Raw genomic sequence first — 25,001 nt, 5'->3', positions numbered from 1 at the left:
AAACTACTTTAAAATGGCTATGTGATGGTATGCAACAACTCTGATAAAACTGGCAATGGGTTTGTTATAAAGAATGAGCAGGCTCTTGCTGTTTTGTTTTGATTTTTAACCACACTTGATTTTTTTGTGATTGAAGTTCAGGAAAATGGTAATACAACACAGGCTGTGCATATTGTGTCTTTAAACTGGACCCATTCCAAAAGGCCCACTTCTGTTCCTGGATTATGTATCAAAGGAAATACCACCCAGCCCCAGATATTGGAAACTCCATATTAGTGCACCAAAGCCAGAACAGTTAAGAACGTTGTGGGAGGTGCTATATTGCCCGGTGCGCCATGGATGGCAAGACAGGATTGCTCTTGCAAATGAATTTTGGGGCCCTTTTGATACATGCATAATTCTCTTTTTATGTTTGTTAGTGCCTCAAAGTACTTTTGAATGACTTAACCCTGTATAAATATTGACATTAGCTCTTTCTTAATTTTCATACTCTTCCAATTTTTATGCTGGAAAATTATTTTTATTATGGGAAATAATGCTTTTTGGCATGTGGCTTTGTAAATATCTACATGTGTATATATGTGAAAGAAAATTACAATATTTGTAAGAAGCTATAGAATAGCTATTTAGTAGGTTTTTATTGACTACTTTATAAATGCTGTTCTTCAGTTGGATTAAAAATAGAAATGAAATTGTTTATGCTTTTGTTGCTTGCTGTTTCTAAAAATAAGGAAGCCCTCATTGTAAAGAGCAATGCTTATGTATGTGTTTTTTGTATGTATGTGTTTTTTGTTAGCCTGCAAATAGATAGGTACTGTAACACGGAAGGTACAGCATCACTGGTCAAACAGCATATCCCCAGCGCCAGTTTGTTAAAACAGAATGAAGAGCAGCTTTTGTATGCCTTGCCATTTAAAGACATGGACAAATTTTCAGGTATAACTTTCTTTCTCTATTGAACCTCAGTGAAAAACAGGGAGTGGATCATGAAATTTATGAAATTCCAGGAAAGGGAAAAATCCTTTGAGAGGGATAAGTTATATTATGATTTCTACATTTCACATAAATCTGCCTCCTTCCCTTTTGTGAAGAACCAAAGTTGGTTTCCGTGGTCTTCCACTGCATTTTGACTGTACAACAACAGTTGGGCTAAGAGTGAGTGTCTGGTCACTCAGTGATCTTCATGGCTGAGTGGGGGCTAGAATCCAGATATCCTGGGTCCCCAGTACAGCAATCTAAACACCACACTGGCACTAGGCTTTGTTCCTATCATGTTGGAAGGAAAACATTTGGTATCATATGGCATTAAAGCTTGCAGTGTTGTTACAGTCATGGGCAATGCCAGTTGATGTGACCCTCCAGACTTGGAGAATTACAGGCATCCAGTGGAGGAGCCATTCTGCAAAAGACTTACATGGCTGATTTCAACTGTCTCAATCTTTTACTCCAGAGTGCAAGAAGAACTAGCTGGGGTGCCTCCAGGATGCCTTGCACTGTGGTTAGGCCACACCCCTCCCTCTCCCTGTCCCTCCCACAGAACTCCAGCCCAAAGTTGTTGTTCTGATAGCCAGCACAGGAAAGACTGCACTAGCTATGGTGCGGGGGGTGGGGGTGGGGGGGCTCGGACATAAGAGTCTCAGCTTGGACCTTGAAATGCATTTCTGCAGTCAGATCTGGGGTTTTGACTTCACCTGTCTAGCCAGCCATAGGATTGCCCCATGAACCACTCTGATTCTGAAAGCTTTGACATGATCTCATTAAGTAGCAGGAAGAAATAAGAAGGTGTGGTTGCAAAGAAGTGTATTTGCATTTCCGAGCAGTAGTTTTACGACAATTACTACTTTTTCTTCTTTTAGAACTGTTTGCTGATCTAGACACTCATTCCTATTTGGGTGTTATTTCGTATGGGGTTTCTATGACAACCTTGGAGGATGTGTTCCTCAGGCTCGAAGTTGAGGGAAACATTGACCAAGCAGGTGAGAAGTAGCCACAGAGTTTCCTGCAGTGTTTGGTATCATACAATAATCATGCATTACTAAAATTGCAGTTCAATGCATGCAATACTGTTTGTAATTTGGGAACATTGTATGGGGACATATTTTTCTGAAATCTTTAGAATGGGAGACAATTAAACATGTACTCATAAGCACTTCCTAATGAGTATGACCTATTGGAAGACTATATTTATGAGGATTATGCTATAAGGCTTTATACAGCTTCCTGGTGGTTATGGTATTATTATTGTCATTAAGCCCTTCAGCTGGCATTGTTTTATTCCCCACTTTAACCATGTCACCTCACTGACTTGCTCCTGAATACAACTGACAACAGGTGTGCGAAAATATTGTATATCCTACACGGTAGCCAGACACACTTAATTTAGGCTGTAATGTTTGACCTACTTGCTTGGAAATAAGCCCCACTGAAAGCAAAGGGACTCCTAACTGGGTAGACGTGTACAGGATTGTACTGTTAGTGTGTCATTGATCATTGCAGGAAACAAGAGAACACACTTTATACAGCAATGATCTGGTCAGAAGGGGGAGCTTCTAAATTCTCAGATGGGTTTTCCTCTCTTTCCCAGATTTCAGTGTTTTTAATGCTGAGCAGGGCGAAGAGGAAATGGATCGAAAATCTGTTGATGAGTTAGAGCAGAGCCTACTCACCTTATCTGAAACACGGTCTTGCATAGTGAGCAGCAAGGCCCTGTGGAAAAAGCAGGCCATTACGATGGCAAAGGCTCATTTTCTGAGCTTCAAACGTGACAAAAAATCCATGTCAGAGGTGTAAGTATATGTGGGCTTGCCCAGAATTCTGGAAGGAAGTTTATTGAATGTGAGAAATAGAAACGGATGCAGGTTTTAGCAGCTGATCATGTATAATTTTCCAGAAAAGTAAGACTTCTCCATTTAGGACAACACTTTAATAGTTGGAGATAAGGAGACTCCAAACATATCAGAGCTCAAACGGTGAACTTGATGCCACTGGAAAGTCTAGTGAGTCCAGGGGATTGGAGGGGCTCTGTATATTACTAGCTGGGGGTGATTACTTTTCCTTTTACACTTATTTAAATACATTTCACATTCAGGGACATGATCCAATTTCCACAGGAGCAGCATTTGTTTGTAAAGGAACTGCTGTAGGCTGCAAATCTCTGCTCCTTCACCTACTTGCACATGTGCTGGGGGAGCGTAGCATGGAGGGGGAGGAGCGATGGCTTCCATGGTGGAAGTGGAGCTGAACTAGAGGCTGAACACAGCTGTGTTCTCCCATGAGTTTTGGTTTGTTAGCAAATTTTCAGATGCAAGGGCACACATGCCCCATTTTCCCCCTTTGGAGTGCATTGACCACATAGGCATTTAGGCCGGTTCATATTTATTTGGTCTTTTCTTCTTCTGACTAGTGACTAGATTGCAGCCAGTTTCTAGAAGATCCCCCAGTGTATCCATTGAGGGGATTCTTGCAAGGAAAGTTCAAAGAGGTGAAACTGGCAGCAGTCCCACAAGATCCTTCTTTTGTTATGCAGGATCACTTAGTACAGGCTAATTATGATTTAAGTGATGCTCAGTGCATGCTGGTGTTTAGTAAGTTGAATGCAGATGGGTGGACCATCACATTTCTGGGAAAAAAGATAATGCAAGAAAGACTGACATCTGCCCACTCATCCTCTCAAGGGCAGGCATTAGTATTTACTGCCATTTGGATGAGCTTTACTTCTGCTTCTTTTTCTTTCAGGTTCTTGCTATTCATAATATTTCTTGGAGTTGAGATGTTTATGTTTCATATGTATCAGCTATACTTTAAAAGTGCTTCAGCCCCTGTCAAACTCTCTCCAGACTTATACTTCCTTAAACCAAATGAAACTCATCATAAGTACAAAACCAGTCTCCTCATTCAAAACTTCACTGGTGAGAAATGTACCCCACCCACAGTTACACTTTAATTTCAGTTGAATTGTTTTTATTTATGTCAAGATCTAGTATTTTCATCTTTTTTGGTACATGTAGCTGGGTGCAGGTGTCCTCTGCATTCATTGAGGTTTAAGAATGGCTAGTGAATCACAGAAGGAGCTCTATCCTCTTAAAAATGTGTTTTTCCCATTCATTCACAAATTGAATGAAAACTCTAGTGCATGATTCTCATATGAATCCAGCCAACTTACTGGGACGTAGACTTCAAAATTCATGTTAATTGGTTTGATTTCTGAATAGCAGAAGACTTAAACCAATGTGGCATTAGGCCAAAGTATATATTGTGTATATATAATGGATGTTTTCTTGATAAGCAACAAATGTTTTAACAGTAAAATACACTAATCATAGTAAGAAGTGACTAGCAATGTTTAAGTCAGACTAAGCCTGAACTGCTGTCATGTTTCTTCTCCATCTCCACTTTTCCAAAAACCTTATCATCACATTTTCAGGCTCTGGACTGCTTGTGGGTTGCACATAGTGGGTTGCACTTCATGGGAGCAGTGAGAAAACATGCACAGAGCTGTCTTTGGCATAACAGGGAATTGGGCAGCCTTGTACAGATATTGAATTTTGTACGCACACACACACACTGAAGTCCATTTTTCTGCCAACCATGTCCCTTTTCGGAGTAACCTGAAAACAGTAGTGCATGCACTGGTAACTGCTAGGCTTAGTTTCTGCAGTGTGTTTTATATAGGCCCACCCTTGTGCTCCAGAAACTGCAGCTAGTGCAAAGATGGCAGCCAGGTTGGTGTCTTGGCTATCACACAGAAACCATAACTCTTGGACATTAAAGTCTCTGCACCAGCTGACAATACTTTTCTGGACTCAGTACAAAGGAGCCCTTTTGGCTCAGGCCCAACATGCCTTCAGGAACACCTTAGCCCTTGTTATGGTCCTCTGAGGATAATCTTCCGAAGCATCCCTCTGTAAGAGTAATGTCTACCATCCAGAGGATGCCCTCAGAGGTTGCCGCTAAACTACGGAATCGTTGTGGGCGCCGACTCAGAGGAGTCGTTGGTGCCCGTAGGAGGCTTCCCGTGAGAACCAGGGCTCAGTGCAGGAACACGTGTACCTGGTGCCCATTGTACAAATGCCCCCCCATTCCTTGACGAAGTGTTTCAAAGAGAAGAAGAAGATGCCTCCTGCTCCCCTACGTGCACCAATGACTCCTCTGAGTCGGCGCGCACGACAGGAATGGTCTGTCAGGAGAGGTACATCTGCTATCCCAGATTGCTACTTTCAACAGGGAGTTAAAGACATGTCTCTTTGACAGGACTTCCCAGATTAGTTTTATTTAATATGCATGTTTTAGTTGATACTTTAACTATTGTTTGTTTTAGCTCTTGTAGCCTATAAAATGCCCATGAGAATGGGGTGGTATATAAAAATTACAGTGAATGAATGCATAAAATCTGTAGATGAGTCTTTGCAGCTGGAATACTGACGTGGTAACTTTCCTCATTGTCTTAACTTAGGATCAGACATTGATGACATCATCCACTCTCTTAGGAACCACAGTATACTGACAGAAACATTCAATGGCAGCAACTATCTTTCTGTTGCACCCCACAGTGCGGCGTTAAATGTATCTTGTGCAGGCCAGGTGAGGAAGTGGTGCAGGTTGTATTTAACTGTTGGTCCTGTCTAGATGTGCACTATGGGTCATAGATGTTAAGGCATAAGGAATGGGTTGAGGGCCATGGATATTGTTGTGGGGTATTCATCTTGAACTGGAGAAGGAAGGGCAGAGTGGTGATGAGCTCACCTTAGCAACAAGGTGGCAGGACTACCTCCCCCCCCCCGCCCCCCTAGTCCCTGCTGACAATAATAGCAAGAGCGGTTCTCACAGAGCATTCCTTGATGGGATGGCTGCCATCTTCTTTCCCCCAGACTGTCTCTGGTGTGGGCTTAGTGATGTTGCATCCTGAGGAAATTGCCCGGAGGAAAGGTGCATTGGCACTTGGTGCTTATATGGGATGGCCCCTTTCATGGGGTGGCAAGCAGGGAGTTGTGCCCTTCCCACCAGGCCTGCCTGCTGTCCGCTTTCCCCAGTGACCACCATGCCTCCCGCCTCCCTTCTTAGACCATTGCTGAGGCTGCCACAGCCGTTCAGAAGTGAGTGGTTTGGCAAAGGGATGAATGGGCTGGGCCGGGCCAGGCAGGGACAAGGAGACAGATGCAGGAGGGGAGGAGATGGAAACAACAAGCAAGCAAAGAGGGAGGGAGGGAGGGAGCCATGGGGCGGCCATGGTGGGCAGTGGCCATTGCTTTCTCAGATAGGGGAAAGCTTTCTCTGGGCTGTATTGATAGCTAATACATGGATTTTATTGTTGCAGAGCTACAGCTTTACAGTTGCTTTTAACCGTACCATGGTACATTCTTTGCCCGTCATGATGAATATTGTTAGTAACCTCTACCTGCAGAATTTAAATGTAACTGGAAATATTCTAGTGTGGAGTAGTGCTTTCTTTCATGTAAGTAAATAGAAAAGCCAAAGGCCATTTATGTAAAATGAACTGATGTGCAGCTGTGTAGACCGTTTTTTTCTCTCTGTATACATACTAATTCTAGATAACTTTTAATTTGCATGCTTTGGAGGTAGTGATAGAATCAATCTCCCTGTTTAACCTTCTACAGTTTCCACAGTTTTTGAAGAACATGTTCATTCCATCCTTTTTCTCATCAGTTTGTGAATTTTGAGGTGTGGATACTACACAAACATTTATACACATTTTCATATGTATTTTCCTAATATGCATTTTCCCACAATCTGTACTTTTTTGTATACAATTTTCAGTAATGACATGCTTTATGTGCATTTTTGATCAGAGAATCACTGTGCAAACTTCACTGAAGTGTTGAATTTTTTCTGATTCATGTATTAGTTCTCGAACTGCAAATTAGATGGGTGTGCATTAAAATTTGAACCAAACTTCCTTCTCATTTCTAATTCAGGAGTGGCCCACAAAAATTTACCTTGGCCTCTAAACTCCCATCATATTGCAAGCATGCCCTGTTTTACAGTCTTACGCAGGCAGCAAAAACAGGCCTATGAATATCGAGTCATGTTTCACTGTTACTCTTTTTTCATTTTCTAATATTGCTGTCTTCTGTTACTTTGCAGAACGTTACTGGCAGGGGTTTCATAATGGTACTGGTTTTTCAAAGTTTGACATTAGGAGTTACAATAACTGGGATGCCATCCTATTTTGCCATGGAGAATGCAGAAAATCACAGGGTAACTTTTTGAAAAAAATATGTCCTGTATTGATCTCTTACTTTATTGCAACAGTCATGAGCAGCTTATTTAGCGCTGCTGGTCCCACTGAGAAAACACATCAATCCTGAGCACTGTGGCTAATTTGAGTAGTTCTAAATTGTATGTCATACTGTAGTAAAGATACCATGTTGAACTATGTTTTTATCTGCTGAATGTAACTGACCAGACATAAGTCGGCTGTTGTTGGCCAGATACCTTAGTTTCTGTGGACTCCTTATGAGACAGGGTGGGAGAAATCTATCAGTCAGATAAATCTGGCTCAGGACCTTGGTCTGAGTCTGACCCTGTGGCAAATATAAAATTTTCTGGCTATTTTTTATGTTCATTTTATAACGGATCTTGAGTCACATTCCTCTTTCTTACTCAACTACTCCCTTACTTCCAACTATCACCCAAGATAGCCATCACTTTTCCTTCCCAGGACATCCCTGCCTCCTAATTCTCTTAATTTAAAGCTGCAGCTCACTTGTGTGCTTCTGTTAAAGTTGAGGAAGGTATCGCAACAAAATTGCTTATCAGACTTCCATATTCTCTATATATGCTATAGCTGATGTTCCTGATATTCTTTACCTTATGTAGTTATCAGAAGTATAATGTGTTGATAACATCACTGTAAGCCTTTCCTTACTGAAGCAAGCAAACAAAATGGCATAAAATTATTACTTTAAAAGCAAATATAAGTTATTTTTCTCTGAACTTTCAAATGCAAATTCAGGTGTTTTTGCTGTTAGCTAATTGAGTTTGTTTTCTATTTTTTTAAAGTTATGAACAGTCCTTCATCCACAAGAACAGTATGCTCATTTCTTTTTTAAAAAGCAAAAAAATAAAAAACTATATGGTTACAAATTAAAAAATAGTAACTTTTCAACCAGCAATCCAAGTAAAAATGAAGCAGTTAGGTATAACAATTAAATTAATTCATTTTTAATTAAATTTGTTAAATTTTAGTTTGTCAGTTTATTTTAGTTTAATACATTGCTGGGTACAAGGAAAATCTGCACGGATTGCTTCCCTTCCCCCTTACTTTGGGAATTTAGGATGCTGGCATAAGAACATTTGATTTGTTGCCATTTGCTGTAATTGGCATGTGTTTTAATTAACATACCATTGTACTTTTGCAGATGAAAGCCTACACTCAACTTAAGATCTCAGGTCTTTATCCATCTGCTTACTGGTGTGGACAAGCACTAGTTGACATTCCTTTATATTCCATTATTCTCTTTCTGATGACAGGAATCTTGTTTGTAGTTCATCATGAAATTAATTTTTCTTCTGCTGAATTTATTGCTGTGGTAAGCTCTGCTTTAACTAAGTTTTCTGTTCCTTGCTTGCCATATCGCTGTGACCTCAGTAACAAACATCCAAAACTTCATATACTCCAGCAGTCCGTAATTTTAGTTTCCATCCCTGGTAAATAATTCTCCCTGTTTTGTTTCTATTTTTGTGACTTGGGTATATATGGAGTTTGGGTCCAACCCTCACATTAGTAGAAATCCACTTGCATGGTGAGATTTCCCTATCTTTGCCTCCTTCTTGAAGCCACCTGAATGCTTCCCCAGTCAATTCAGGAGGGTTTAGGGAGGACCTCAAAAACCATTTTCAGATCTGTTGTTCCTTCAGTGCTGCTATCTGTATGTAGAGAAGCACAGTGAGAAAGAAAGAACCCGTTGTAAAAATGTTACATATCTTAATGAAAAATCTCAGTGTTGCAGCTCCTTTCTCACATTGCTGAGCAACTTGTTTCGTGTGCATATTTAGTGTTTGAACATCAAGTATTTCTTTATCTATTGCAAAGATTGGATAACCAGCTCTTAGCCCAGAGTCTCTTAGAGCATGTCCCACAACAGCAAAACAGCAAACACATACCACACAACTACTAAAAGTCACAGCTCTTAAAAATTAATAAATTTGCTATGAGCAAACTAGGGGGCAGCTTGCCTTTTCAGATGCTGGTGGAAGTATGTTTTTATACAAATAGAACAGTTGTGTTTTTCCAGACTCTCCTTACCTGGAGCATCCTCTTAGCTTTTAAATCTAACAGCTCTCTTTTCAGAATCAGCCGTATAAAACCCATCCATGCAGTGATAAAATCCTTACATCAGCCTTGCTGGTCCCATGTGCAGTTGCCCACCCTGTAGTAGCTGCAGTGTTTGGTCTGGTTTCAACTCCTTTTCCTGCAGTGGTGTGCGTAGTCTAATGCATTAGGCTCCATGGAGCCCTACAGGAATTCCCTCCCCCAGGAAAGGGCATGAATTGTGCACCATGTTTCGAATCTCTGTGGGATGCATGTTTCAAATAACAATATGCATTTTTTCCCTGCAGGTTTTCTGCCTTATCGGCTATATACCTTCTGTAATCCTGTTCCATTATGTTGTTTCTTTCACTTTTAAAACCATACGAAATACCAAAGAATTTTGGTCATTCATTTTTTCAACTGTAAGTAAACGTTCAGTGCTTCATTGATGTTACCATTTACTAAAATGTGTATTCATTCATTTTTCCAGAAATATTGTCTCAACTTTATTTTTCTGCATTTGGCTTAATCCTCCTTCTGCCTGGGTTACATCCATGGCATTGTTTGCAGAATCAGTGCCCTGTCTGCAAAACTATAAGTCAAGCACAATAGTTCCTGTTATTCCTGACAGTGCATTTCTCTTCCATAGATAACTGCTTATCTCCAAGCAAAACCCACTGTTCTAACTGCTTGGCTTCGAATTAAGTAGCCTCAAGTTTACCTCTCCATATATTAGTATAGGAAAATAAAATTCCCAGGTACGTAAGGAAGGTTTCTGGCTTGATATTGCCATTAATGTGTTATTTTTATTCTTTTTCTATTTCAGGTAGCCTTGATTTGTATAATCATTTCAGATGTAGCTTTTAGTCAGTGGCCTGCGATAGCTGTTATAATTCACACTTGTTTTTGTATCTTCATTCCAATCTACCCTCTGATTGGGTGTCTGATTTCTGTTATAGAGGTAAGTTTGCAGGGCTGATACAGAGGTAAGGTTGTTTGTTTGTTTGTTTATACTTGCATCAGCTTCCTCTGCTTGATTTTGACTTTTTTTTTGTTTTATGATGGCCATCTTGGTGAGCTCATTACAGCTGTGATATTCTTCAACTGTAATGTTAAAGCCTCCTCCAGAGCCTCTCCTGTGTTTTTCAACCATATTACATTCTTTTGGAGCAAGAATAGTCTGGTGTTAAATTTTAAGTGGCAACAAATCAGAACAAAAGCGTCATGAGAAGTTGCGAATCCACTATACTGAAGTTATACCACAGTGCCTTATGTTTGGTTAACAGAATACATAGAAAGGCAGAGAAATAGAAACAAGAAATCCCATGTAAAGGAGCATTTTTCCTGCCACCATGAAAATGGGAGAAGATGCCTCAGTGAATCAGCAGGTTTAAACCCTTAATAGCCATCATTATTTGCTTTTCAGCGCCAGGCCAAGACATTTTTATTTAAACGTCATTTTAATTGTTGATTTAACAACTTTGGCCAGGATGTCTCCAACTGTATTTTATTGTATTGATGATATTTATTTATTTGTAAGCCTCCTCGAGGCTTAGGTGAATGGGGTGGCATATAAGACAGCTAAATAAATAAATAATAAAATAATAAATGTAGAGAAGGTTGTGGACTACAGCACCTAGGTAAGAGAAAGCCAGACCAGGGGTTAAGCCCCTGTTGAACTCCTGATGTCAATGGAAGCCCAAGAATGCCGAATGTGGTTGGAATTGGCCAAGATCAGAGCTGGAAGGGAGTTGCTCAATTTCCCAAGCACAATTCCCAATCAAAGCAGGTAGGGGGTCTCCCAACACCGTAAAGCAATGGGAGAAGCACAGGAAGACATTTTATGAATTTTAATGGTACAATTTAACTTAATTGCCTGTAATAATCATGAAAACTATTTTTGAAATAAGTATGTGCTGTCTTGATAGGTAGCCAAGATGCTTGGTCAAAACAAGGAAAGGAGTACAGAAAGACTGCTGGTTTCTGTAGTTGTGGTAAGGAAATGAATTCTGGAGACTAGCCCCCTGGATCTAGTTTTGCCGTGTTTTGTGCCGTGGACTGTATGGTGTCTGATTTGTGCAAGACTATCCTATTCTTGCACCACGTGTTTTAAAGGATTGGTGTAATGCAGTACAGTAACAAACAGTAGTGCAGTTTACAGACAGATACGGATCACCAAATCATGAAACCTAAGCGATACCGTCATTCCAACTGTACATGTACGGCATTCCTGGGTGTTATGTTTGGGGTTAATTCAGGCTAAGCTTGGGGCAGGAGAAAACCTGCATCCCTGTGTATGTTCAGGGGCCTTCAGCTAGTACAGTGAGTAGTCAAAAGGACTCTCTTGAGGGCTGCCTTTGATAGGGAATATGCCTAGCTGTTAGGCTTTGAGTGGAACATCCAGCTTCGGGTTAGTAAAACCTGGGTCCCTGTACATATTCAGGGACCTGGAGCTAGCCACCATGGTGCAAGCAAGGTGAACAGTCAACAAGGGTTATGCAAAGGACAGGATAAAAGTGTTTTAAATAAATAATAACACCCTGAGAACTTCTTTTGTGTGCCTTGTATGAATGCCTAAGAATTCTGCATGGGTTTAGGGCTTGGGTTAATTTTCAGGGTAGGGTTGGATTTACAAAGCCTCAGTCCTTCTGCATGTTCAGGGGCCTGGAACTTTTGATTGGTCAAGCAGCACCAGTGGCCAACACAAACACTCTGAATGCTCCCTTTTGAATGTTGTGTGAATGTGTATGGATTATAAATGAGTGCTAGGGTTGGGGTTAAGGTTCAGGTTAGGGTTATGGCAGAGAAAACCTGGGTCCTGTGCATGTTCATCACATTCCAGTGGGCAAGCAAGCTGAGTTGTCTACAAGGGCACCCTGAGTTTGTGCATGTTCTTGAAATGTTCAAGGGTTATGCATGAGTATTTGTAACCCAGTGAAAAAACAGGAACTAGGGATGTGCTGAGCCTCTCCAGAACCCAGTTCACGCCTGCCCATCAGACTTCTGGTGCTCATCCCTCTCTATAAGTATTCACGGACCCCTGGTTGTACAACGAGAAACCTTTCCCAGAGGCCAAGTTCCCTCCCTGCTCATTGCTGGCGATGGGAAAAAGGGTACAGCACAGCAGCCAGCCTTCCTCCCTGCTCACTGCTGCTGGCGGCAGCAGGCAGGAGAAAGGGGTGCCGTGAGCATGTGCATTCCAGTCGCCATTTCCAGCAGCCAACTGTGGCTCTGCTTGTGTAGTGCTCAGTTCCTGGTGAATGTCCCGCGAAACCTGATCGTGCTCACTAGGAACTCAGAACCTGGGATGCTGCAAAGTAGAGTCCAGGAAGACAAAACCCAGGAACCTAACAGTTTTCCTCACACATGCTTGACTTGGATTGTACCTGGGTGTTAGAGTGGAGGTTAAGCTTCTTGTTAGGGTTTGAGTCAGGACATCCTGGATCCAGCCTGGAACTAGGCTCAGTTGGGCAGAAAGAGTGAGTGGTCAAAAAGAGCACTCTCACTGATTCCTCCATGCATGTTGTCACAATGCCTGAGTGTTACGTTTGGGGTTACTCTTAAGGTTAAAGTTAAGGATGGGGTTAGGAAAGCTGACACCTTGTGCTAATGAAATGTTCACAAGCAACCACATGACAAACATGTGGTCTAGCATGATTTACACAGTCGTCTGGTTTACATAAAATAAACCAGTGTGTATTTGACTTTTGCAAATTGAGATTTGATTTGTACAATCAACTGTTTCTGCACGAATTGCACAAGAGCCAAAATGGTTTCAGGAAATTTATTTGCAGCAATTTCATTGTCAGTTTTTAAAAAATGTTCCAGCCTAGAGAAGGAAGTCTGCGACCTGGCTGAACTTGTACCACAGCCGGTCAGAGCCCAGCAGACTGGAATCCGGGAGGCTGAACTGTGGACATTTAATGGATTTTCACCACTCAGTCAGATTCTTCACACATTCCTGTTTTGCAATAGTGTGTCTGCCTGACAACACCTTAGTATCATAAGTACACTGCTTGCATCATCTGTTGGAAAATAAATTTTGTACCTGCGTAGCAGTTGTCATTCCCTGTTCTAGCATCTATTTTCAGGTTCTTCTCAATTTGTACTTATTTGCACACGTAATCGGTAAATGAGTGAAGTTGTTTCAATCTACTTTTCCTTTTCTTCGTTTTAGCCTTATTTGCAGTGTGTAATTTGGCTCTTCCTTCTACGCTATCTTGAAATGAAGTATGGAGGCAAATCAATGAGACAGGACCCATTTTTCAGGTTGGTGTGCCCGAATTTTCCTTTGAAAGATCAGTGCTGACATTAGTGTACCAGGTCAGGGTTTGCCAACAGCAAACTATAATGATGATGTTTGTAACAGACATCTCTTCATCCATGGAGCTGGACAAGCCAATCTTAAGGGATTTTCTTGGGAGCGCTCAGGTGGTCATTTAGAAAACAACATGCAATCCAAAAGTATGCCCAAGCATCCCTTGTAAAGCCAACCTTTCTGATGCTATTGGCATCTCAATCACATTAAATGGATTCTTGAGACTCATCTCTTGATGCAACTTGCTGGAATGGCAAAATATTTGAACTGTAAGTTGCTCTGTAGCCCTGGCAGCATTCCATGCAGGAACTATTAAGTGATCCAAGTTAATTATTCTTTAAAGTGGCCATTTTAATGGTGACTGTTATCTATAACATGTGTATATTTTAACAGGTTGAATCTAGAAAGCACAGTAAAGCCTTAAATAGGAAAATCACATGGCAAATTAATATTTGGGGTCTGATGTATATTGAGTACAAATCTGACCCATCTGTATATGCCTAGAATTTATGTGTAATGAAATTAAGATGTGTGTGTGTCTGCACACATGCACGTACGTGCGCATATGGGACAGAAAACCATAGTACTGCCCTAGAACCATTGAGGGCACTTTTCAAAATATATACTTGTCAAACTGGAAAGGATCTGAAGCTCATTTAAATTAACTTCTTATACTGAAAATCATGAGAGCGGTTTGCCACATCTAAATGGCAATTAATAATGTGCTCTTTATTTATTTATTAAATGCTTTTGTATGCTGTCCTGTTATTCAAAATCTCAGGACATCTTACAGTATTTAAAAGAACAATTAAAACAACTATGTCTGATAAATAATAAAACCAAAACAAACAATAAATCACAAAGCAAGAGAGCAACTAAAGGTTAAAAGTTATTAAATTTTAAAATATTGTTTAAATAAAAAGGTTTTGGCCAGGGGCCGAAAAGACTATAAACTTGGTGCCAGGCGTACCTCTCAGGCATACATTCCAGAGTCTGGGCACCACAGCAGAGAAGGCCCTTCTCTGAGTTGATGACCTTTTTACCTCTCTTAGAGAGGGTTCCCAGAGCAGGGCTTTTCCTGCAGATCTTAAGGGCCATGACAGTGTATAAGGAAGGAAACATTCCTTCAGCTATTCTGGTCCAAAGCTGTTTAGGGCTTTATAGGTCAAAACCAGCACCTTGGAATTGGGCCCGGACTTCAATTGGAAGCCAGTGGAGCTGGTAGAGGACTTGTGAGAGTAACGGCCGGTCCCTGTCAGCAGTCTGGCAGCTCTATTCTGTACCAGTTGCAGTCTCCGGACCATTTTCAAGGACAGCCCCACGTAGAACGCGCTGCAGTAATCCAAGCGGGAAGTTACCAGAGCATGTATCAGTGTAGCTAGAAGATATTTCCAGAATAGGTCAGGATGGATGTTCTCAAACTATCCATTGACATAAAATGTTTCTCAGGATTTTTTTCCCATTCCCACTCTCCCACCCTGCACTGCCAGAGATACTCTGTCTTCTAGAGAACAGTCTCCACATCCCATCTTTCACCTGCCATCTCACTGCTTGGTCAATTCTTGAATGCTGCAGATTAATTTATGCTGCTACATGTGCAAAATCAATTTGGGATTTTATTTGAGAGTATTATTTTATGACTTTAATACATCCAGGTATTTACTTTATTTACTCTAATAGGAACACTAAGCCATCCTTGCCCACTCGTTTGTCCTCTCCCATCTGGCAAAATAGCCCTCCTGGCTGCGGTAGGCTGAGAGAGCAGCAGCTCTTTCGGTTGCCCCTTGGAGGGCTCAAGGCTTAGCAGGGAGGCAGAAAGTTGTTCTGCTCTTCCCTCAGTGGTGGGTGACCCTGGAAATCCCAGGACTTAGGAGCCCCCTGCAGTTACCTGTGTGGAGCCATTTACTTGAAGGCAGCTCCAGCTCACTGCCCAAGCAGCCTTGCCCAAGGGTGCATCACACAGAGGAACCCTGGCAGGCCTCCAGCAGTAGAGCGGTGCAGTTTCCATGGTCCGGCCTTCTGGCCAGGCAGATTTGCTTTCCCCTTGTGGCTGCATCTGTTCAGAGCAGAAATGCGACCTGTTTCCCCATCCTCAGAACTCCTGTGAAACTCAAGCCCTGGAAATTTCCAGAAGTGCCGCATGATGAGGATGAGGATGAAGACGTGATGGCCGAGAGGCTGCGGGTTAAAGAGATGACAACCTGCCAGAGCTGTGAGGAGGTAAATCACTCCCCTTTGTCTTCGTGCTCAGAATCTCTCTGGCGCCAGATCCTGTTATGAAGGAACGGGCACAAGGGGTGGTTTGCCTGGCCCCGTGGGCACTGGCATTGCTATACAGAGGTGCAGGCCAGCGCATGGGGAGGGCACCAGGTTGGGGAGGGCTCATGCAGAAAGCCTCAAAATACAGTGGTACCTTGGCTCACGAACTTAATCTGTTCCACGACTCTGGTCCCGACCCAAATTGGTTGTGAGCCAAGTCAAATTCCCCATAAGGTTTAATGTAAATACAGTTAATCCATTCTGTAGCCATTTTTTAATCACAAAAATGTGAACAAAATAACACAGAACAACAAAGATTGCAGCCCCCCCGCCCCCCCGAGCACAACCGTGAACACGCCTGTCTGGTCGTGCTTATGCAGGGATGATGGGCATGATCGTGATTGTCACCCGATGCAGAGTTTGTGACCTGCAGCAAATTTTTTCTGAAATTTCTGTTTGCAAGCCAATTTGGTCATGAACTGAGGCGTTTGTGAGCCAAGGTATCACTGTACTGAGGAGCACAAAGTGAGCTGTGGGCAGAATTGCCCTCTGGTCATTTCAATAGTGGCAACACCTACAGCCTCACAACCAGCTGAGGTGGTCTCTGTGTGTTGGTGGTTCACAATGAAATTTCTCTTATGTAAACTTCCAAAAAGGAAGAGGTGTGTGTATGTGTGCGCGCGTGTATGGAATGCTGTGTACCTCTCATACTAATTGAGGAAGATGCATTTTCCCCATTTGAAGGAATATCTTTCCATTATACTTTAAAATAATGCAGTATTAAGCTCTTTGTTGTCTTTTTAAATAGAAACCAGCAATTTTGATCAACAGCTTGTATAAAGTATACAATGAAAAGAAAGATTTTCTTATCAGAAGAAACATTAAAAAAGTGGCAACTGATTATGTCTCTCTTTGTGTAAAAAAAGGTTAGTGTTAAATAAGTTACGACCACATCAATACATTTTTTTACATAGATTTGATTGTTTTATTATACAAACCTGCAGCTATTGCATGTATCCCTTTCCTCCTTCCTTTTCCTCTGCAGGAGAAATTCTAGGAGTGTTGGGCCCAAATGGAGCTGGGAAAAGCACATTGATCAATGTTCTGGTGGGAGATGTTGACCCAACTTCAGGCCAGGTACCCAACTGCAAACTAGTTTTGGTGCATCCGGTTCCTTCCATGTATGTTAACCACTATGGAGCTTCTCACTGAAATTATGTTATTTCACACTGGGACTTCATATCCTTTTTTAGATGCCTTTCATGATAATAGCATAACGCTGGAGATAGATTTCTTGTTAGCCGGCAATACCCAGACTTAATGTGGATAAGCAAATAGAACATTCCAGTGGTGGTGTACCTAATGGTTGGAAATATCTCTGCGCATGAGCTTTCTGTTTGCTTCTTCTTTGTGATCTCTTCCTTGACAGTTTGTGAATTGTGATTTTTAAATCTCTGCAGATTGCACATGGCACTAACATGTGGTTGAACTTAACAAATGGGGTACAGAAAGGTTTGTGTTCATTTTGCTACTGACAAACTTACAGTGCAAACAAAAGATGGACTAGATGGATTCTCCCTGGTAAAAGTTCAATCATATGCATGCCTGCTACCCCCAGGTACCTGCATATGCAATTGCAGTCTTGAAGTAGAAAATTGAACATGGAAGCATTTGAATGCTGTGATTGCCTATATGTGCCTGAGTGCTCCACCATATAAATGTGAAAAGTGATCATGAAGTAAAAGTAACCTGAGAAATCTTGCACTGATATTTCATGTCATGATTTTAATATAATTTTTCATACAACCGTTTTTAAATATTGAGAAAGGACTGATGTATCCACAGGTGCTGATGACAGATTATTCTTTAGGTGGCAATAACGAGGATAATTCCCTGAGGTTTATGGGATACTGTCCACAGGCAAATCCACTTTGGCCCAATATTACATTGCAGGAGCATCTTGAAATTTATGGTGCTATCAAGGGAATGAGTGACAGTGACATGAAAGAAGTCATAAAATGGTAAATATCTTATTTTGAGCATGTCATTTTCATGAACATTAATAGACATTTGTTCTTTCTCCTCCTTTACTATGGTATGCTCTCCCTGAGAATGGTTAATAATGATCTATCTATCTATCTATCTTTCTATCTATCTATCTCAAATGTGAAAGAAGGTAGGAGGTAGAACTTATGCAAATAAAAATTAGATTTAGCGCAGCTTGAAAAGATTTTCATTTTTCAGACCAAAACACTATCTTCTAGACTGTGCTTGCTTTTCAGCAGATATTATTGTGCATGCTAGTTCAGAAGGTAGTTAAAGGTGACTGAAGAACTCAGTTTGAAGCAAGTGTTCTTGCACTTATCCAAAGAAGTGTTGGTTTTGTCATATGAATGGATATACGTCATAACTTTCCTTAAATGAAATCAGTTATTTGTTTATTCCGACTGCCCCAAAGGAAACCCTTTCTTTTGCGGTATATTTCATAGCTGTTCCAAAATGCTTTCTAACACTCTGATCTGACATGCATGCAAGGAATAATCACCAACTCTCACTTTTATACTTACCTTTTTCTGGTGAGGGAGTTGTGCCAGTAAATATTTCTTTGCCATTTACTTCAAATAGAATGTAAGAGGAATGAGCTTCCCCAACTAACACTTTCAGTCGGATAGGCTACTAGGTTCAGTGTCATCCTCATGGTGGAAAAACAGTTGGGTCCACTTTCTTTTTCTTTCATTCTTATGCCCAAATGCTTACATGATATATGCAATTACAAGTGATTTTCACATTACATTTTGTAAAGATACAAAATGAGCCACCTGAATATGAGAGTGTTCACAAGCATCATGGATATGATGTGTAAAAATTGTCACGAACTATAACATATCTGGAAAGAGGAAAGAATTTTCAAAAGACAATTTCAGGATTTTCATATGTGCCCTTCAGCCTTCATGAGAAACTCGAAGGTTGGTTTTGTTTCTGGGCTAGGCATATGGCAGACGATTTAGCTTGGATACCTCAACTAACTCCCTGACAGCTCAACCTTCTTTCCATTCTACTTGTACTTCAACAGATTTCTGTCAAGCATTCAGATGGAAAGTATACGATGCATATCGAGTCCAGTAACAGCGGGAGGGCTTAAGGGTAGGATTAGTTTATACAATGGACAGAATAAACCTTTTTTAAAAAACAGGAGGGCTGATTGTTTTGACTGCAGTTATCTTTGATCAAACCGGTCAGACCTAGAGGAGATCAACCCTGACTGCTCTTTAGAAGGCCAGATCCTGAAGATGAAACTCAAATACTTTGGCCACGTAATGAGAAGGAAGGACTCCCTGGAGAAGAACCTAATGCTGGGAACAATAGATGGCAAAAGAAGAAGGGGACGGCAGAGGACGAGCTGGCTAGATGGAGTCACTGAGGCAGTTGGTGTGAGCTTAGGTGGACTCTGGGAGATGGTGGAGAAGGAGGAGTGTTGTCCATCGGGTTGCGATGGGTCGGACACGACTTCGCGACTAACAACAACAACCACCTTTGGTTTTAGTATTTAAGAAGGAGGGTTGTGTCCATGTTCTTATTGTAATTCAACTTTATTCATTCTAGTATTTATTATTGCATAGTTTGGCTCTTGAACTGCTTTGAGAGGGTATCACACCTTAAAGAGCTGCCTGAAATATTGCAACTATAAAATAAATGAATAATAGCTGATAAATCCATCCCTCTGTCCTTTCTCATTAGTGGTCAGTTTTCATTTTGCATTTTTCTATATAAAAATGATTGCATTCCATGCTGATGTTTTAACATTCTCTCATACTGGATCCTTTGATCACTTACACATTTAACACAGTAGTAACACCCCTTTCATGACCACAGAATTCTTATACTTTGTTTCTCTGCAGTATTTCCAGTGCCTTTGACCTGAAGGAACATCTACAGAAAATGGCAAAGAAACTTGGAGCAGGAATCAAACGAAAGGTGGTGTATTATTTTAGCAGTTGAAATGCTACTGTATCCCATTGAAGCAAATAGCCATCAAATCCACCTTCTGTATTTCCTCTCCTTTCAGTTATGTTTTGCCTTAAGTATGCTCGGTAACCCTCCCATCGCTCTACTAGATGAGCCTTCCACGGGTATGGATCCTATAGAAATACAGCAGATGTGGTGAGTTTTATTAAATGGCACACAGCCCTGGCTGAAAAGGAATATTTCATGAACACACGTTTTGCTTTGTAACTATGCTCATGGGGGTTTTGCTAAGATCACTCTGCTTTTCTCTATTTCCTCCCATGCTCATGCTTGTTTTGCCACAACAGCACCACCCAGGTGCTCAGGAAAGGGCCCAATAGCCATAGGGCAATCCTAAGGTTTATATAAGCTCAAAAATACCATAAGGATACAATCCTAATGCCCCTGTCCTAGATGCAAATAAGCCTCCAAATTCAGAGGTGGATGTGCATCCGAGGGCCACTCTTGGAGAGGTAGCTGGCTCATATCTTTTGCCAAGGGGAGGGGAATGGCCCTCACAGCCTGAGCACTGGGGTCAGAGTACCTCCTTGCTGGGACTCTGGAGAATCCTCTCCCCCACCCCACCACAATGGTATCAGGAAACCACAGGCTTGTGCCCTAAGAGCGTGAGTGTGTGTGTGTGTTTAGGGTGGAGGGTGAGGAACCCATAAGTTTTAATGGCCTGGAATATTCAGAAGCTGAAAATAAATCTGACAACCAAAAGGGAGAAATTATAGAGTTGGGCAAGAAAACAGAACAGCATGGGAAAGTGAATGGAATGGGAATGGTGGATAAAGCAACAAGAGAGGCCTAAATACGAAAAGGGTGGAAAAGAGCCCTCCCATTATAAGGGTAGCCCATATTCTGGGTCTCATGTTCATAAACAGAAGTGCGACTTTTCCACAGGAAGCAGTGGGAAAGTACAAGATTGCAGTATACCTTGGATTAGGCATAAATGTGTCCACTCCATTTCACAATTCCTCTATACAAAATGGATGGGGAAAACTCGGAATGCTCCAGTGATCACTTAGCATGCTCAGAGGACGTAGAATGGTATGTGACTATAGGGATGGGAAGGCAAGCGGGGAAAGGAGAAGAGAAAATGGAGGCTGCATTTTGCAAGTGTCCATGTTAACCACCAGGCAGTTCCCACCTCTTAAAAAGAGTATTTTGGCTACCAATGCAATCAGTCTAAGTGTTCACCATCTTTGGAGTGCTGTTCATTATAGTTTGCATTCAGCTTCATCTCAAATCGTGTTCAGGCTTCCAGCTCAACCTTCTCAGTGTGTTCATGCTCATTCTACCAGATGAACTGCAGGACCATCCAGTTCTGTTTGTCTGGATGGCTCACTCATGGCCAGGGCACTGAGCCTTCCTGTTATCTTATGGAGAGGGTCACCCATGCTTGAGCGAGGTGATAGGTTTGGGTGGCAAAGTAGTACTTCCATGCATCTTGGGCTTTGTGGAAAGTTTAGCTGGTGATTCATCTCCCACACATGTAACTGCACAGAGGACCACTCAAAGAGCAACAGTTTGCACGTTTATGGAACATTTGTTACATTTTATAGGAAAGCAATTCGGACTGCCTTTAAAAATAAAGAGCGAGCAGCCATTCTGACAACCCATTATATGGCAGAAGCAGAAGCTGTGTGTGACCGGGTGGCAATCCTGGTGTCTGGAAAATTAAGGTACCTCCTCCACAAATTGGGGCATATTTGGTAAACAAGTTCAGATTTATGCTTTAAGATATTATTAAAAACATGACAGTCAATTCACTTTTGTTTGCTTATCTTTCACTGCTGCCCCCATCTCAACCCATGGATAGGTCTATTGGAACAGTTCAGCATCTCAAAAATAAATTTGGCAGAGAATATTTCTTGGAAATGAAATTAAAAGACAATGCAGATATACAGCTGAAGGAGTGTCTTCAAAGGAAAATTTTGCACATCTTTCCAAATGCAAGTTGCCAGAAAAGGTAAGAGTTATTAGGAAGAGCATGTAAAGGAAAGTAAGATATATTTATTTTTCTATATAATCTATGCACAAAGACAGTATTGAAATAAATTGTCCCCAGGGCTATAAAAATGTTTTTTTCTGCAAGTGATCTTGTATGCCTTGGGTTTGAATTATAATCTTTACTTGATGAACCTTTCTCATAATCATAATATAGGCACTGACACTGATCTCACTTAGCAAAGTGGAGTGGGCTGAAAAACTTCTGAGCACAGTTAAATGGGTTCAGCTTGTCTCTGTTACTCATCCATGATGCAGAATACATTCTTGACAATAACATGTTTAAAGCTGCAATAAATTTTAACAAATACATTGTAGCAATTTTTTTAAAAATCTGTGGATGGCAATTAATATCAATCACCATCCATTGCAGGTCATTCTATCTACACTGGTTCCAGACTTAATACTTCTAGACAGTTTACTCATTCTCAACTCAGAAAAGACACCCAGGCCCTTTAGACACACCCTCCCTTCACTGCCAAGAGGAAGCAGTGAGTTGACTGCATCTATTTTAAGAAGGTACATAGCAGTCCATCCAAGCAACATAACCACCCCGCCCCCCCCAGAGTTTTTCCCATTCAGTCTGGCTCACTGATCACTTCCTTCTTGATGCAGTAGGCAGGCAAGTACATAAATCTACGGACTGTGCTGATTTAAGATTTCTCTCCATAATGTTCAATTGAGCAAGTCCTAAATTTGTGATATGGACAGTTTCCTTCTCAAAGTTGATTGAACTTAATATTTAGATGTTTCTTTCTTTAAATATCAATAAATCCATGGACAAATAACTAGAACATTGAATGTAACAGACTGTCTCATATCTCTGGTGGTTTTTAATATTTGAATTCCTTTTTTGTGTGTGTTAAATATCAACTCTGGTACCAAGTAGATAAAGACCTTTCTTACCCGATAATGCTCGATTGTATGGCAGGATTGTACAGATTTGCCTACCTCCTGTAATATTACTCAGCCACTTGTCATTGTCACTGTTGTGACATGCACTCATTTCTACTTTGTCTGTGTTGCAGCTTTGCTTCAATTTTAGCATATAAAATTCCAAAGGAAGATGTGCAATCACTCTCATGGACTTTTTCTAAACTGGAAGAAGGTGAGACAACAGTGCCATACATTAGCAGATTATTAGCTATCCATCCAGAGAATCTGAAATCACCTGTTGAATTTCATCCCCCCACCCCACAATTCCATAGCTTTTTAATCCCCTATGTAAGGATTTGAAGTGTCATGAGACTGTGTTCCTTTAAGTGTTGATAAGTTTCAGAAGGACAGAAGGGTGAAAGAGGGGGATGAATGAGTGAGGTGATCGGTTAGTGACTGAGTGTGTGGGCAGAGCTTGGAAGTGTGGGAGGAGAAAGAAATAGATACTGTCAGTCAGTCCTGCTAGTTTGTCTGCAGCTACAGTCCATTGAAATCAGTCAGGAGTGTGTAGAACCTGAAGAGTCAGTAGAATCCCATTGAGTGCTGTGCATGGCACTTGAGGGGCAAAAAGAAAGAGAAAGGAGTAGAATACTTGGAGGACATATTAGCGACTAGGGAGAGTCAAAACTTGTCACTGTTGTAAAGTATAATAAGGGTGTGAGAGACAGAAGCTGACAGAAACCTGAGTGCAGAAGGGAAAGATTGAACAGAGCTAAATAAAATAAGGACCGCTCAAAATACATTCAGGAGAAAAAGGAGGATCTGTGAGTGATGAGGGTTTGTGCAGGAAAAGAGTGTGATACCTCACTCGGAAGTTAATATATACTCTTTTATTTACTAAGAAAGTAATCATAGAACATCTTGACACCCATAAGCTTCATTTCTTATACAAATAAAGTTTTATTTTGTTTATTGTTAACCCAAAGTCATAGGCTGTTTCATAGTCCAGCCGTGGAGCCTTATAGCTTGGGCACAATACAGTGGAAGGAATTAATAAGATTGGAATGAAATTCATAGTGGCAGCATTACATACTAAGAGGGAAATATCATGAAGTTAAAGACACAGAACATCCAAACATCCAAACAAAATATAGGAGTGTATTCGTGGCACCCTATCTTTTTATCCAGATTTATACTCTCGCTTCTTGCAAGGTTTCATAATCTCTCAGGCCATTCTGGTACATGATAATCCTGTCTCATGAGCATATAGCCATTGACATGTTAAACCATGTTTTAAAAAGCACAAACTTGATTGATTGATTTGATTTTCTTTATATCCTCTTTTTAAAATATCTCAGAGCTGGTAACAGGTTTCAAACAATAGCAATAAAAATAAAAAACAGCTAATAAAACCATAATGCTTTCAGTATTGAGACTTGACTGTGAGAACTGCTAAAAAAGCTTGGGAAGGCAGATGGGTGTTGGGCTTACCGTTTTCCAGTCAAGCTGGCAGTAAGCATACTTCCAGCGTTGTATCCCGAGAAATGAACGTCTCAGCCACAAAGCCCCATGTGTTACACGGCGGGTGGCACATGGTTCTGCAACACCCCCTTGGCTTTCCCAGGCCTTGCAATGTTCAGAAATGGAGGGATTTGTGCACTCCTGCCACAGCTTTGCATGTGTATGTCAGAACACCACACTGCCCATCACAGTGTTTCTGTGAGGCAACTGGAGGGATAGCACGTCATTTCAAAATGCATGTTTATATTAATTTGTTTTGCTGCCAAACTACCACTAAGGAGTAAGCAGTTCTTTTTAACATTTTCAACAGCAAAACATGCCTTCAATATTGAAGAGTACAGCTTCTCTCAAGCAACACTTGAACAGGTAATGAGACAAACTTCTAAAGCATAGCGTGTTCCCCTCACCTAAGTTTCTTATATTTTTCTCACAGGCTTCACTCTTATTTATGTATATTGGTTTTATGCAATAAACAGTTGTTTGCTTTTAAAAATTAGCTACATGCATCATAATATTTTGTGACCATAATACAGGGTCTTATAAAGAACTGATGGCCATGCCCTCCACCCATGGTAAACATGCACAGCAGTCTAACTGCATAGATCTATTATGTAACACCATCGGACATAATTCTGCAGTGCTTGTTTTCAACCCTGTGCTTAATTTGAGCCCCCATTTTGTCCATGGCTGAGCAGAATTCAGGTGGACTGTTGCTCTAATTAATGTACTTATGCACGT

General features: G+C 41.1%; 1 protein-coding gene across 1 annotated transcript in view; it reads left to right on the top strand.

Moving 5' to 3' along the window:
• Positions 1 to 25,001, top strand: part of LOC123020200 (cholesterol transporter ABCA5-like) — a 49,435-nt gene that overhangs the window by 24,281 nt on the left and 153 nt on the right. The window contains 23 exon segments of the mRNA XM_044423631.1: positions 797 to 936; positions 1,857 to 1,976; positions 2,585 to 2,786; positions 3,736 to 3,908; positions 5,453 to 5,580; positions 6,314 to 6,451; positions 7,102 to 7,215; positions 8,379 to 8,549; positions 9,580 to 9,693; positions 10,098 to 10,257; positions 10,577 to 10,598; positions 11,232 to 11,265; positions 13,449 to 13,540; positions 15,659 to 15,809; positions 16,657 to 16,774; positions 16,894 to 16,985; positions 17,694 to 17,869; positions 19,748 to 19,823; positions 19,915 to 20,009; positions 21,422 to 21,541; positions 21,679 to 21,828; positions 22,895 to 22,974; positions 24,574 to 24,629. Coding sequence (XP_044279566.1) covers positions 797 to 936; positions 1,857 to 1,976; positions 2,585 to 2,786; positions 3,736 to 3,908; positions 5,453 to 5,580; positions 6,314 to 6,451; positions 7,102 to 7,215; positions 8,379 to 8,549; positions 9,580 to 9,693; positions 10,098 to 10,257; positions 10,577 to 10,598; positions 11,232 to 11,265; positions 13,449 to 13,540; positions 15,659 to 15,809; positions 16,657 to 16,774; positions 16,894 to 16,985; positions 17,694 to 17,869; positions 19,748 to 19,823; positions 19,915 to 20,009; positions 21,422 to 21,541; positions 21,679 to 21,828; positions 22,895 to 22,974; positions 24,574 to 24,629 — 2,722 coding nt within the window.

The sequence above is a fragment of the Varanus komodoensis genome, unplaced genomic scaffold, assembly GCF_004798865.1.
Source record: "Varanus komodoensis strain SLA01 unplaced genomic scaffold, ASM479886v1 scaffold143, whole genome shotgun sequence".
NCBI classification, from domain to species: domain Eukaryota; kingdom Metazoa; phylum Chordata; class Lepidosauria; order Squamata; family Varanidae; genus Varanus; species Varanus komodoensis.
Note: the sequence above shows the minus strand (reverse complement) of the source record. Positions and strands in the feature narration are given on the sequence as shown.